General features: G+C 41.8%; 1 protein-coding gene across 2 annotated transcripts in view; it reads left to right on the top strand.

The window, feature by feature from the left end:
• haus8 (HAUS augmin like complex subunit 8) overlaps positions 1-14,420 on the top strand; it is a 63,859-nt gene that overhangs the window by 22,832 nt on the left and 26,607 nt on the right. For both annotated transcript variants that reach the window (XM_072594285.1, XM_072594283.1), the window contains exons 5-8: positions 2,281-2,311; positions 8,668-8,705; positions 9,602-9,666; positions 14,017-14,050. In XM_072594285.1, the coding sequence (XP_072450386.1) occupies positions 2,281-2,311; positions 8,668-8,705; positions 9,602-9,666; positions 14,017-14,050 (168 nt within the window). The remainder of the gene's footprint in view (positions 1-2,280; positions 2,312-8,667; positions 8,706-9,601; positions 9,667-14,016; positions 14,051-14,420) is intronic.

The following is a 14,420-nucleotide window of genomic DNA, read 5'->3' as shown; positions in this document are numbered from 1 at the left end:
TACCAGGGGACTGGAGGTTGGCTAATGTGGTGCCACTATTTAAGAAGGGTGGTAAGGACAAGCCAGGGAACTATAGACCGGTGAGCCTGACCTCGGTGGTGGGCAAGTTGTTGGAGGGAATCCTGAGGGACCTGATGTACATGTATTTGGAAAGGCAAGGACTGATCAGGGATAGTCAGCATGGCTTTGTGCGTGGGAAATCATGTCTCACAAACTTGATTGAGTTTTTTTTTGAGCAAGTAACAAAGAGGATTGATGAGGACAGAGTGGTAGATGTGATCTATATAGACTTCAGTAAGGCGTTCAACAAGGTTGCCCATGGGAGATTGAATAGCAAGGTTAGATCTCACGGAATACAGGGAGAACTAGACCATTGGATACAGAACTAGCTCAGAGGTAGAAGACAGGGTGGTAGTGGAGGATTATATTTCCGCCTGGAGGCCTGTGACCAGTGGAGTGCCACAAGGATCGGTGCTGGGTCCTCTACTTGTCATTTATGCTAGCATCCAAATCACTTATGTACGAGGTACAGTTAGTAAGTTTGCAGATAGCACCAAAATTGGAGGTGTAGTGGACAGCGAAGAGGGTTACCTCAGATTACAACAGGATCTGGACCAGATGGGCCAATGGGCTGAGAATTGGCAGATGGAGTTTAATTCAGATAAATGCGAGGTGCTGCATTTTGGGAAAGCAAATCTTAGCAGAACGTATACACTTAATGGTAAGGTCCTAGTGAGTGTTGCTGAACAAAGAGACCTGGGAGTGCAGGTTCATAGCTCCTTGAAAGTGGAGTCGCAGGTAGATAGGATAATGAAGAAGGTGTTTGGTATGCTTTCCTTTATTGGTCAGAGTATTGAGTACAGGAGTTGGGAAGTCATGCTGAGGCTGTACAGGACATTGGTTAGGCCACTGTTGGAATATTGCGTACAATTCTGGTCTCCTTCTTATCGGAAGGATGTTGTGACACTTGAAAGGGTACAGCAAAGATTTACAAGGATGTTGCCAGGGTTGGAGGATTTGAGCTATAGGAAGAGGCTGAACACGCTGGGGCTGTTTTCCCTGGAGCGTTGGAGGCTGAGGTGTGACCATATAGAAGCTTACAAAATTATGAGGGGCATGGATAGGGTAAGTAGGCAAAGTCTTTTCCCTGGGGTCGGGGCATCCAGAACCTAGAGGGCCTAGGTTTAGGATGAGAGGGGAAAGATATAAAAGAGACCTAAGGAGCAACTTTTTCAGAGGGTGGCAAGTGTATGGAATGAACTGCCAAAGGATATGGTGGAGGCTGGTACAATTGCAACATTTAAGAGGCATTTGGATGGGTATATGAATAGGAAGGGTTTGGAGGGATATGGGCTGGGTGCTGGCAGGTGGGACTAGATTGGGTTGGGATATCTGGTCGGCATGGACGGGTTGGACCGAAGGGTCTGTTTCCATGCTGTACATCTGAGATTTATTCGATTGATACGTGGAAATAAGGGGCTTGTTTTCTGAGGATAGGTCAGACGGGCAAAGCATGTATCTACGGGAATTTAGAAAAGTAAGGCGTGACTTGATTTGAATTATGTAAGATTCAGAATGATCTGAACAAGGTGGCTATGAAATGGGTGTTTCCACTTGAGTCCAGAACCAGGGGGGAATGTTTTGGAAATTAAGGGTTATCTTTTTAAGACCGATGAGGAGAAATAATTTCTCCCCTGGTGGGTTGCATGACTTGGGAATTCTCTTCCTCAGAAGGATGTGCGTTAGTTGAATATTTTTGAGACAGTAGATATTCTGTTAGATAAGAGAATCAAAAGTTATCGGTGTGGATGGGAATGTGGTATTCAAAACACAAACTGATCTGCCCTGATCTTGTTCATGGTGAAGAACAAGGGGCCGGTTAGCCTACTTCAATTCCTCATGCTTTTTTTTTTAACAAAGTCCTCCACCTCTATCTTCAGAAGGTAGTGGTGATGGTCCAAAGTTGTCTTGACAATGTTGACCACACTTTAAGAACAGTACCAGAAGGAATTGTGGGAGTGGTATTAATTTTGAGGCTTGGACTATTACGCAAACCAGATTAGTTGAAGGAAGGATGTCATAACTTCAGGTGCAATAAGGTAATCTCTCAAGTTTTTCTTAATTTTATATTAGTTCCAAACTTCTGAAGCAGGAATTTGGGTCTCTGGGTCGATTTTACTGAAAGTAAACTGCAAACCTTGGTGCAGTTGGAACCAGTTGTTTCCCCTTTGACAGCAGGAAAAATGCAGTATGCTAATGTGTTTTCAATTTAATTTACAGCATCTAGAGAAGAAAGCAAAGGATCAGACACGTAAGTATTCAACGTGGTGTTCAGGATTCTATTAGCAGAATTGTTACTAAATTGAATGTTGAGCCAGTCGTGAAGAATACTTTTTTGCCAAATGCTTCATTAAAGTCAGCTGCATCAACTTTGAATTTAGGGAGTGTAATGGATTGCCTTCCCCAAGTTGACACATTGGCACGCACACACAAACTATTTTGAAATTAGCGAGTTTTGAGAACATTCGTACCTCCAGGTTGAGGTTTTGGATGTAAGTTTGCTTGCTGAGCTGGAAGGTTCGTTTTCAGATATTTCGTCACCATACTAGTAACATCAGTGAGCCTCTGAAGGTTTTGATATGATGTCACCTAGTATGATGATAGAACTAGGTGTTGTGCAAGGATCTGTTTTGGGACCATTGCTGTTTGTCATTTTTATAAATGACCTGGAGGAGGGGCTAGAAGGTTGGGTGAGCAAGTTTGTGGATGATACGAAAGTCGGTGGAGTTGTTGACAGTGAGGAAGGATGTGTCAGGTTACAGCGGGATATAGATGCGTATACTTCAATGCAAGGAGTATCAGAAATAAGGTGGGTGAACTTAAGGCGTGGATCGGTACCTGGGACTACGATGTTGTGGCCATCACGGAAACATGGATAGATGAGGGACAGGAATGGCTGTTGGAGGTTCCTGGTTACAGATGTTTCAGTAAGATTAGGGAGGGTGGTAAAAAAGGAGGGGGGGTGGCATTGCTAATTAGAAATGGTATAACGGCTGCAGAAAGGAAGTTTGAGGGGGATCTGCCTCTGGAGTTAGTATGGGCTGAAGTCAGAAATAGGAAAGGTGCAGTCACCTTGTTGGGTGTTTATTATAGGCCCCCCAATAGCAGCAGAGATGTGGAGAAACAGATTGGGAAACAGATTTTGGAAAGGTGCAGAAGCCACAGGGTCGTAGTCATGGGCGACTTCAACTTCCCAAATATTGATTGGAAGCTCTTTAGATCAAGTAGATTGGATGGGGCGGTGTTTGTGCAGTGTGTCCAGGAAGCTTTTCTAACGCAGTATGTAGATTGTCCAACCAGAGGGGAGGCCATATTGGATTTGGTACTCGGTAACGAACCGGGACAAGTGGTGGGCTTGTTAGTGGGTGAACATTTTGGTGATGGCGACCACAATTCTGTGACTTTCACCTTGGTTATGGAGAGAGATAGGTGCGCACAACAAGGTAGATTTTACAATTGGGGGAAGGGAAATTACAATGCTGTAAGACAGGATTTGAGGAGCATACGTTGGGAGCATAGGCTGTCAGGGAAGGATGTGGTGGAAATGTGGGACTTTTTCAAGGAGCAGATACGACGTGTCCTTGATATGTATGTACCGATCAGGCAGGAAAGAAATGGTCGTGTGAGGGAGCCTTGGTTGACGAGGGAGGTTGAATGTCTAGTAAAGAGGAAGAAGGAGGCTTACATAAGGTTGAGGAAACAAGGTTCAGACAGAGCAGTGGAGGGATACAGGATAGCCAGAAGGGACCTGAAGAAAGGGATTAGGAGAGCTAAGAGAGGGCATGAAAAATCCCTGGCGGATAGGATCAAGGATAACCCCAAGGCATTCTATGCGTATGTGAGAAACCTGAGAATGACGAGAACGAGGGTAGGTCCGATCAAGGACAGTGGTGGGAGACTGTGTATTGAGTCGGAAGAGATAGGAGAGGTCTTGAACAAGTACTTCTCTTCAGTATTTACGAACGAGAGGGACCGTATTGTTGAAGAGGAGAGTGTGAAATGGACTGATAAGCTAGAAGAGATACCTGTTAGGAAGGAAGATGTGTTGGACATTTTGAACAACTTGAGGATAGACAAGTCCCCCGGGCCTGACGGGATATATCCTAGGATTATGTGGGAAGCAAGAGAGGAAATTGCAGTACCGTTGGCAATGATCTTCTCATCTTCACTGGCAACTGGGGTGGTACCAGGGGACTGGAGAGTAGCGAATGTTGTGCCCCTGTTCAAAAAAGGGAATAGGGATAACCCCGGGAATTACAGGCCAGTTAGTCTTACTTCTGTGGTAGGCAAAGTAATGGAAAGGGTACTGAAGGATAGGATTTACGAGTATCTGGAAAGACACTGCTTGATTAGGGACAGCCAGCACGGATTTGTGAAGGGTAGGTCTTGCCTTACAAGTCTTATTGAATTCTTCGAGGAGGTGACCAAGCATGTGGATGAGGGTAGAGCAGTGGATGTAGTGTACATGGATTTTAGTAAGGCATTTGATAAGGTTCCCCATGGTAGGCTTATGCGGAAAGTCAGGAGGCATGGGATAGAGGGAAATTTGGCCAATTGGATAGAAAACTGGCTAACCGGTCGAAGTCAGAGAGTGGTGGTAGATGGTAAATATTCAGCATGGAGTCCAGTTACAAGTGGAGTTCCGCAGGGATCAGTTCTGGGTCCTCTGCTGTTTGTAATTTTTATTAATGACTTGGATGAGGGAGTCGAAGGGTGGGTCAGTAAATTTGCAGATGATACGAAGATAGGTGGAGTTGTGGACAGTGAGGAGGGCTGTTGTCGGCTGCAGAGGGACTTAGATATGATGCAGAGCTGGGCTGAGGAGTGGCAGATGGAGTTCAACCCTGCCAAGTGTGAGGTTGTCCATTTTGGAAGAACAAATAAGAATGCGGAATACAGGGTTAATGGTAGGGTTCTTGGTCAGGTGGAGGAACAGAGGGATCTTGGGGTCTATGTACATAGATCTTTGAAGGTTGCCACTCAGGTGGACAGAGTTTGTAAGAAGGCCTATGGAGTATTATCGTTCATTAGCAGAGGGATTGAATTCAAGAGTCGTGAGGTGATGTTGCAGCTGTACAGGACTTTGGTTAGGCCACATTTGGAGTACTGTGTGCAGTTCTGGTCGCCTCACTTTAGGAAAGATGTGGAAGCTTTGGAGAGGGTGCAGAGAAGATTTACCAGGATGTTGCCTGGAATGGAGAGTAGGTCGTACGAGGATAGGTTGAGAGTTCTCGGCCTTTTCTCGTTGGAACGGCGAAGGATGAGGGGTGACTTGATAGAGGTTTATAAGATGATCAGAGGAATAGATAGAGTAGACAGTCAGAAACTTTTTCCCCGGGTACAACAGAGTGTTACAAGGGGACATAAATTTAAGGTGAAGGGTGGAAGGTATAGGGGAGATGTCAGGGGTGGGTTCTTTACCCAGAGAGTGGTGGGGGCATGGAATGCGCTGCCCGAGGGAGTGGTAGAGTCAGATTCATTGGCGACCTTTAAGCGGCATTTGGATAGGTACATGGATGGGTGCTTAATCTAGGATAGAAGTTCGGCACAACATCGTGGGCCGAAGGGCCTGTTCTGTGCTGTATTGTTCTATGTTCTATGTTCTATGTTCTATGTTCTAGATAAGCTGCAGAGCTGGGCAGAAAGGTGGCAAATGGAGTTCAATGTGGGAAAGTGTGAGGTGATTCACTTTGGTATGAGTAACAAAAAGATGGGGTACTGGGCTAATGGTCGGATACTTGGTAGTGTGGATGAGCAGAGGGATCTTGGTGTCCATGTACACAGATCTCTGAAAGTTGCCACCCAGGTAAATAGTGCGGTGAAGAAGGCATATGGCGTACTGGCTTTTATTGGTAGAGGAAATGAGTTCCTGAGTCCTGAGGTCATGTTGCAGTTGTATAAGACTCTGGTGCGGCCGCATCTGGAGTATTGTGTGCAGTTTTGGTCGCCATACTATAGGAAGGATGTGGAGGCACTGGAACAGGTGCAGAGGAGGTTTACCAGGATGTTGCCTGGCATGGTAGGAAGATCGTATGAGGAAAGGCTGAGGCACTTGGGGCTGTTTTCCTTGGAGAAAAGAAGGTTTAGGGGTGACTTGATAAAGGTGTACAGGATGATTAGGGGTTTAGATAGAGTTGACCATGAGAACCTTTTTCCACATATGGAGTCAACTATTATGAGGGGGCATAGCTTTAAATTAAGGGGTGGTAGGTATAGGACAGATGTTAGGGGTAGATTCTTTATTCAGCGCGTTGTGAGTTCATGGAATGCCCTGCCAGTAGCAGTGGTGGACTCTCCCTCTTTATGGGCATTTAAATGGGCATTGGATAGGCATATGAAGGATAGTGGGCTAGTGTAGGTTAGGTGGGCTTCGATCAACGCAACATTGAGGGCCAAAGGGCCTGTACTGCGCTGTATTTTTTTGATGTTCTATGATGATGAAATGTCTGAAAGTGAACCTTCCAGCTCAGCGAGCAAACTTATATCCAGTATTTGAACTGAAGTATTTGCATGACATTTATGTGCCAATATAAGAAGAGTTGCACTTCTAAGAATATTTGGAGAAGGGGAATACAACTACAAAAATGTAAACCCCCCCACCCCCAATGAAATGATAGGTATTTCATCAGTTGATCTTTAAGCATTACAAGAACAGTAATCTATATCAAAATGTGTTCCATTATTTCATGTGTAATAAGAGAGACCAGAAATTTTGTGGCTTCTAATTTTGTCATATTTTCTGATTAAATTTAAACTAATAGACTCAACATTGCAAACTTTTTAAATTCGCACTTGGCTTTGTGTTCTGCTGTACGTGCATTTCTCTGAACCTACAGCTAAGATGACAGGCTTACTGGCATATTTTATGAGGCCTGTGTGAGCAAGAAAAACATTTTCATAAATCAGTCTTTCAAATGATGCTAAAGTTTGCCCTTTATCAGACAATGCAGTGATTGTTACTGGGGACAGGGCAGAACTTTCCATTTGTTTTAATAACACTAAAACTCAGTCAACCTAAGCAGTTTGTGATAGTAGTTGGATATTTTGGTGCAGCTTCATTCCCCTTCACTACTATCACCTGGCACTTGTCTGTAAGTCACATCTTTTTCTGACCATTATAAACTTTGTAGTTGCATTCCCTCACTTTCTTCTTTAACAGTATTGCAACTTCTGCCCACCTAACAATAGAAAGGTGAACAGTTCTTTTGGCTCAAGATTTTCTGTCCCTGCAAACTGTGACTGGCCCAATTGATTTTTTGGTAATGTTTCATCTGAAAGAAACAATATAATACAAAATTTAGGTGGGGAAGTAAGTTTTGATAAGACTGCAAAGGGGCTGAAAGAAGCAGGTTCAAATCCCATCAGGGCAGGTATGCAGTTTATTTTTTTTTGCCTTGCTTAAGGAAAGATGCACCTACCTTTGAAGGAATGCAATAAAAGATTACACTGAATTTTAGTAATTTGTGTCAAAATGTGGTGCTGGAAAAACAGGTCAGGCAGCATCTAAAGAGAGGAGAAGTTTGTTTCGGGCATAAACCCTTCATCAGGAATGTGTAGTGGATTGTGTTTTGGAGGAGGTACGGAGTAAACTAGGTTAATATTGCCTGGGGTTAAATGACTGAACTCTGATCGCAGATTGCAGATTCCTGATGAAGGGCTTTTGCCCGAAATGCCGAATTTTTTTTTTCCCTGCTCCTGGGATGCTGCCTGACCTCCTGTGCTTTTCCAGCACCACTCTAATCTGAACTCCGATCTAATTGAGACATGAAATTCTTAAGAAGCTTGACAAATTTGATGCTAAGAAAGTGTTACCCCGTGCCTGGGGAATTTAGACGACAGGGTTTAAGGCTGAGATGAGGTGAAATCATCTTTTGTTTTGGCCCCTTAAGCATTCTCAATTTTAATTCCTCCATCAGTGGTGGCCCAGTCTTTGGATGTTTCCCTAAACAGTTTCTTTGTCTTGAAGGTGTTTTTCAGAAGCTTGATCGAAGAGTTACATTTTAATCATATGCCCAAATATAATCTTTTATGGCTCTGAAAAGTCTCTGGATGCATTATTGCATTAAAAGTGCTGTTTAAATTGTTTATTTGTGATCACCATAATTTTAGAAAGAAATACTGCTTAATTGCATTTCATGTATATAAAAGTGAAACCTTTCAAATAAGCATAAGTTCAGGATCCTCTTGAAATGTTGATGTTACAGCACTATTTGTTTCAGTTGTTTGATTTTGTTGTGGTGGTTCCATTGAATGCATCAAAATACTATGACCCAGTTGCATTTTTTTTTTGTTTTCTGTTGCTGTGTGTCCATCTGCATGATGACTACTTTTATTAATGACAAACCTGTAACACCAGTATATTGCCCTCTTCACTAAGTGGTATGCTTCAAACTACTCCAAGCGCCACAAATTTGAAAAGACAATCTGCAATTATATCGCTGGATATTTTATTGGAACACATGATTTTTTTTTACATATCACTATATTTTCCTGAAATTGAAGTGACAGCATTGTATGTGTTTCTAGACATTTAAATGCAGTCTTGTGGAAAGACATTTTTTTTTCATCAAGTTAGATGTTGATGGCTGTATGTTATTGTTTTTCTAGGGGTTCCTCAATGGAGCAATGTACTGGGAGGCCTAAAGGTAAGACAAAGGTTTTTTTTCCCTAGAAGTGTGTAAGCTCTTCGACCATCTATAAAAAGTTGTAAGCTATCCAATATTAACTTCAAACAGACCTTACTGTTTTCTGAATTCTGAAAATTGCAATCAGTGGAAACAGATTGGAGGATTATAAGACAATAAAAAACAGGATCATGAGGCCATTTGGCCCCTCAAGTTGCCAACTGTTCAGTAAGATATTGATTGATCTGTTTGTGGCCTTAACTTCATTTTCCTACCTGCTCCCTTATCTATCAAAAATTTATTTAACTTCACCATGAATATATTAAATGAACTAAACTCCACTGCTGTCTGGGGAGGAGTATTCCAAAGACTAACAACCCTCTCAGAAGAAATTCCTCCTCTCCATCTTAAATGGGTGATACCTTTTACTTGTTAGACTGTTTGACACTTACATCTAGGTTCTTGAACAGGAGTGACATGCTTTCAATATTTATTTTGAAGACTCCTTAGAAACTTGGATTTCAATAAGACTGTCTCTGAATTATTTACTGTGAAGTATATCTCTCCCTTTTTAAGTAAGAAGAAGAAAGCTCTATGCAATTTTCAAGATGAGTTTATAGAAAGCTTTCATTTGCAGACTAAATTCTGCAGCTATTGATGTGACGTTGTGTTGACATGTAAATTGTTTGTTTTGTTCAAGTTTGTTGCTTCTCCAGAGAAAAAGGAAATAAAACTGCCTTAAGATTCAATCTCTCATCAGTTTCCACCATTTCAGCAATGCACTATTTTACTCTATCCATTTCTTATTGGGCGGAGTTACTTTTTTGTTTAAAACAAATTTCCTAGCTAATTTTACTTTTCAAAAATCACTACAATGCAGTTGAACTTTTGGAAGTTTGCCTTGCTATATCTTGTAGGGGCTCGGGTAGTACCGTCTCGATTTCGAGAAGCTGCAGCTGTGAAGAAGAAAGTGGTCACTAAGGTAAGAAGTGACATCTTCCTGATTGGATCTAACATTCTTTTAAGAGAAGAGAAACCTGCATTACTAATCAGTTTAACTCATTTGGTAGAAATCTAATTATTAAGTTAGAGCAAGGGTAATAGGTTAGTCATTAGCTTTTCTGGGCAAGGGAAATCTTAGCTGTATCAGTTTGTTTGCACAAGTAGCCTATTGGCTATCTATTCTAATATTACTTTGACTTGGAGGTACCAGTGTTGGGTTGGCTTGGACAAAGTTAAAAATCACACAACACCAGGCTGTAGTCCAACAGGTTTATTTGGAAGCACTAGCTTCATCAGGTGGTTGTCGAGGTTAAGATGATGCTCACAGAAGTTTATAGCCAAAGGAGTCCAGTGTCATGGAGATGTGGTATAGTAAGCAATCTTAGATTAAAACTTTCATCTTTTATAATGGGATATGTTGGTTTCTGATCTTTTTGATATGGAAATTCCAGAACTAATCTTAAATTATAGCTCAGGGCTTTTGAACAATAGATGTGAAGTCTGTGTCCCAATGCTGTATCAGACTGACAAACCCTCTGTATAGTTTGAGTTTTACATGGATTAATGCAGTTTTTGAGCAAAGTAAAGTATAATTCTGCACAAATAAATTCACCCCATAAGCTTGTGCGTGCATGTAGGAGTGACAGACTGAGTGATTTACGTATCGAAGAACAGAAACCGGCATATCCCATTATAAAAGATGAAAGTTTTAATCAAAGACTGTGTTTACTGTTTCACATATCCATTACACTGGGCTCCTTTTTGGCTATAAATTCAGTGAGCATAATCTTAACCTCCACAACCACTTGATGAAGGAGCAGTGCTCCGAAAGCAAGTGGTTTCAAATAAACCTGTTGGACTATAACCTCGTGTTGTGACTTTTAACTAATATCACTTTGTATGACTTGGTGGCCAGTTTTGCTTTATACCACTTACGTGAAGCCCTTCAGGACGTTCTATTGCCTCAGCCACATTATGTATGCTGTTGCTGTTTCTATGCCCCAGAAATAGTATATAAGTCTTCATTGATGTCAACAGTAGATTCCCAAAAGGGAATCTGATTGATTTGCTTTGATCAACGACCTAAAGAAATTTAAGCAAAAGCACCTTATTTTCCCTTGTACTTGCACACCAAGTTCCCAAGTTGGTGGGTCTGCTTGAGAAGGATTTGTGTATTTTATCATAGCCAATATACAGGTGCAGAATCAGTGTTTTCTTTTTCTTTCATATGTGCTTTTATTTGACCAGGAAATGTCTGTTTTGATTAGGCTGTGCTTGCTAACATCGTGCGCATTAAGCAGTAATACAGTTGTATAGTTGACAATGTGAAGGAGTGAGTTATGAATACCAACTAATGACATTACCTTAAGCCAGTGTATTGTGATAGTGTTTTACAGTGGTCAGTGTTAAAACAGCTTTTAATTTTCAATAATCAACTTGTTTGTGCATGCAGTTGGCAATAATCTGTAGTTTATGGGTGTCAGCAAACAGATTCCTTTCTTTAGGTAATTCTGATCCCAAGTTCATTGGTTAGAATCTATCAAGTTTCCTTAGTAAGAAGTACAGAAGCATTGTTATGCCTACAGGCCAAATTATATTGTTACCTGATTGATACCGTCTGAAGTATAGCTCAAGCACCTTGAGGAAATTCTTTTGGAATCCTAGTGTCACCATATCACTACTAAATAAACCCCCATGGTCTTGGAGTGAACTCAGAAGCAACATAGTCAGAGCCAGAGATATAGTCTGAATACATCATGGTTTTAACCATTTTATAATTTCTAAGTTAAAAATCACACAACACCAGGTTATAGTCCAACAGGTTTAATTGGAAGCACGAGCTTTTGGAGTGCTGCTCCTTCAGGTAGTTGTAGGTTCAGTCAGCATGACTGGACACATGGATTACTGCTAAGTACAATAGTTATATCTGTGTAAAAACCAAAAGAACAGCAGATTCTTCCTTTCTTTCTGGTGGTAGAATGTAAATAAAGATGTACACTTGTTCTTCACTGTGTCCAATACCTGCACACACATGACATATGGGTGCTGGGGGGGGAAAAGAACAGGAGTGGGTGCTTCTGTACTGTAGTGGTTATCACACAAAAAAAAACAGATTCTGTAAATCAGAAACAAAAACAGAAGTTGATGGAAAAGGTCAGCAGGTCTGGCAGCATCTGTGAAAAGAGGCCAATTGATGTCTCTAGTCCAGTGACCCATCCCCAATTCTGAAGGGTCACTGGACCCAAAACGTTAACTCTGACTTCTCTTTCCAGATGCTGCCAGACATGCTGACCTTTATCAGTAACTTCCGTTTTTGTTTAATTATAGCTGTGATTTTGTTCAAGAAAGGATCAAGACAAAAGATGGAAAATTATAGGCCAATTAGCCTAACCTTGGTTGTTGGTAAAATTCTAGAATCCATCATTAAGGATGAGGTTTCTAAATTCTTGAAAGAGCAGGGTCGGATTAGAACAAGTAAACATGGATTTAGTAAGGGGAGGTTGTGCCTGACAAACCTGTTGGAATTCTTTTGAAGAGGTGAAAAGTAGGTTAGACCAGGGAAACCCAGTGGATATGGTCTATCTAGACTTCCAAAAGGCCTTTGATAAGGTGCCACACAGGAGGCTGCTGAGCAAGGTGAGGGCCCATGGTGTTCGAGGTGAGCTACTGGTATGGATTGAGGATTGGCTGTCTGACAGAAGGCAGAGAGTTGGGATAAAAGGTTCTTTTTCGGAATGGCAGCCGGTGACGAGCGGTGTCCCGCAGGGTTCCGTGTTGGGGCCGCAGCTGTTCACGTTATATATTAATGATCTGGATGAAAAGACTGGGGGCATTCTAGCGAATTTGCCGATGATACAAAGTTAGGTGGACAGGCAGGTAGTACTGAGGAAGTGGGGAGGCTACAGAAGGAATAGACAGTTTGGGAGAGTGGTCCAGGAAATGGCTGATGCAATTCAATGTGAGCAAATTAGAGGTCTTGCACTTTTGGAAAAAAGAATACAAGCATGGACTACTTTTTAAACGGTGAGAAAATTCATAAAGCCAAAGTACAAAGGGATCTGGGAGTGCTAGTTGAGGATTCTCTAAAGGTAAACATGCAGGTTGAGTCTGTGATTAAGAAAGCGAATGCAATGTTGTCATTTATCTCAAGAGGGTTGGAATATAAAAACACCATTGTGCTACTGAGACTTTTTAAAGCTCTGGTTAGGCCCCATTTGGAGTACTGTGTCCAGTTTTGGTCCCCACACCTCAGGGAGGACATCCTGGCACTGGAGCGTGTCCAGCGGAGATTCACACGGATGATCCCTGGAATGGTAGGTCTAACATATGAGGAATGGCTGAGGATCCTGGGATTGTATTCATTGGAGTTTAGAAGATTAGGGGAGATCTAATAGAAACTTACAAGATAATACATGGCTTGGAAAGGGTGCACGCTAGGAAATTGTTTCTGTTAGGTGAGGAGACTAGGACCCGTGGACACAGCCTTAGAGTTAGAGGGGGTTCAATTCAGAACAGAAATGCGGAGACATTTCTTCAGCCAGAGAGTGGTGGGCCTATGGTATTCATGGCCGCAGAATGCAGTGGAGGCTGGGATGCTAAATGTCTTCAAGGCAGAGATTGATTAATTCCTCTTGACATCAAGAATTTAGGGCTACGGGGAGAATGTGGGTAAGTGGAGTTGAAATGCACATCAGCCATGATTGAATGGCGGAGTGGACTTGATGGGCCGAATGGCCTTACTTCCACTCCTATGGCTTATGGTCTTATGATTTACTCTACAAATGAGCACAGTCTATAATTAGATGCCTGAGCCCTTTGGCGATGAATTGGGAGGCAGAAGGGCTTGTCTGGGAGAGCATTGTGAGGAAAGCCTGATATCTTTCCACCATCTTGGCATTTTTGTACTAATGGATACTTCAGTGACTTAGTCACCCACAAACCAGGTGGCCGGTGAAGCACTGCTGCCTACCTCTGTTGATATTTGGCTTGTTTCTGGACGACCTGGCATTGTTTCCCCATGCAATCATAAAACCTGGAGGGTTGCAGGTGGGGAGATTGGGGGAGGGTTTCCTTAATGGGTACTCCAAATTGCAGGCACAGTTCACTTGAAGCAATGGTCTTTCCCTAGCCCAACCTACAGCTTATGCACCAAATTTGTCAGGCGCTGCCTTAACAATAAGTGAAAATACATGAGAGAATGGTGACTGCAGACACAGAAGTTAAAATCTAATCTAACATTTTATAGCTATCTTATTAATATGTATTGGCAAATGGGCTGAACAACTGTTTCATGTAAACGCAAAGCTAACCTAAACTTTTTTTTTAATAGGGTCCTGAGAAAAGTTCAGAATCTGTCTTAAAATGTAAGTGGCTGTAACCAATGGGTCAGTAATTTCAAACATTCAGCCAATGAAATGATCTTTGGATTGATCCTGTTTGAAACCAGATTTTCCTGGCTTGTTTGTTACGATTATTTAAGTTTCAAATTAAATTTAAAATCTTAGTCTGATTTTCAATTTGGGATATATTCACTCTTGAGAGCTTTTCCTTTTAAAACTATGTATTTTGTTTTAAAAGATGTCATGTGGGACATATCTTTATTTCTGACATTTAACCAACATTTAATGTAACCTAGTCTGCACTGTGACAATAAACCTAGAAAGGTTTAATTGTTCAATTTTAAAAAGGTGTTATTATTCTAGGTTAACATTAATGACAGCTGCTCCTAGATCC

Source organism: Chiloscyllium punctatum, chromosome 24, assembly GCF_047496795.1.
Source record: "Chiloscyllium punctatum isolate Juve2018m chromosome 24, sChiPun1.3, whole genome shotgun sequence".
Classification (NCBI taxonomy): Eukaryota; Metazoa; Chordata; class Chondrichthyes; order Orectolobiformes; family Hemiscylliidae; genus Chiloscyllium; species Chiloscyllium punctatum.
The sequence above is the reverse complement of the archived record's forward strand: the minus strand, read 5'-3'. Positions and strand labels throughout refer to the sequence as shown.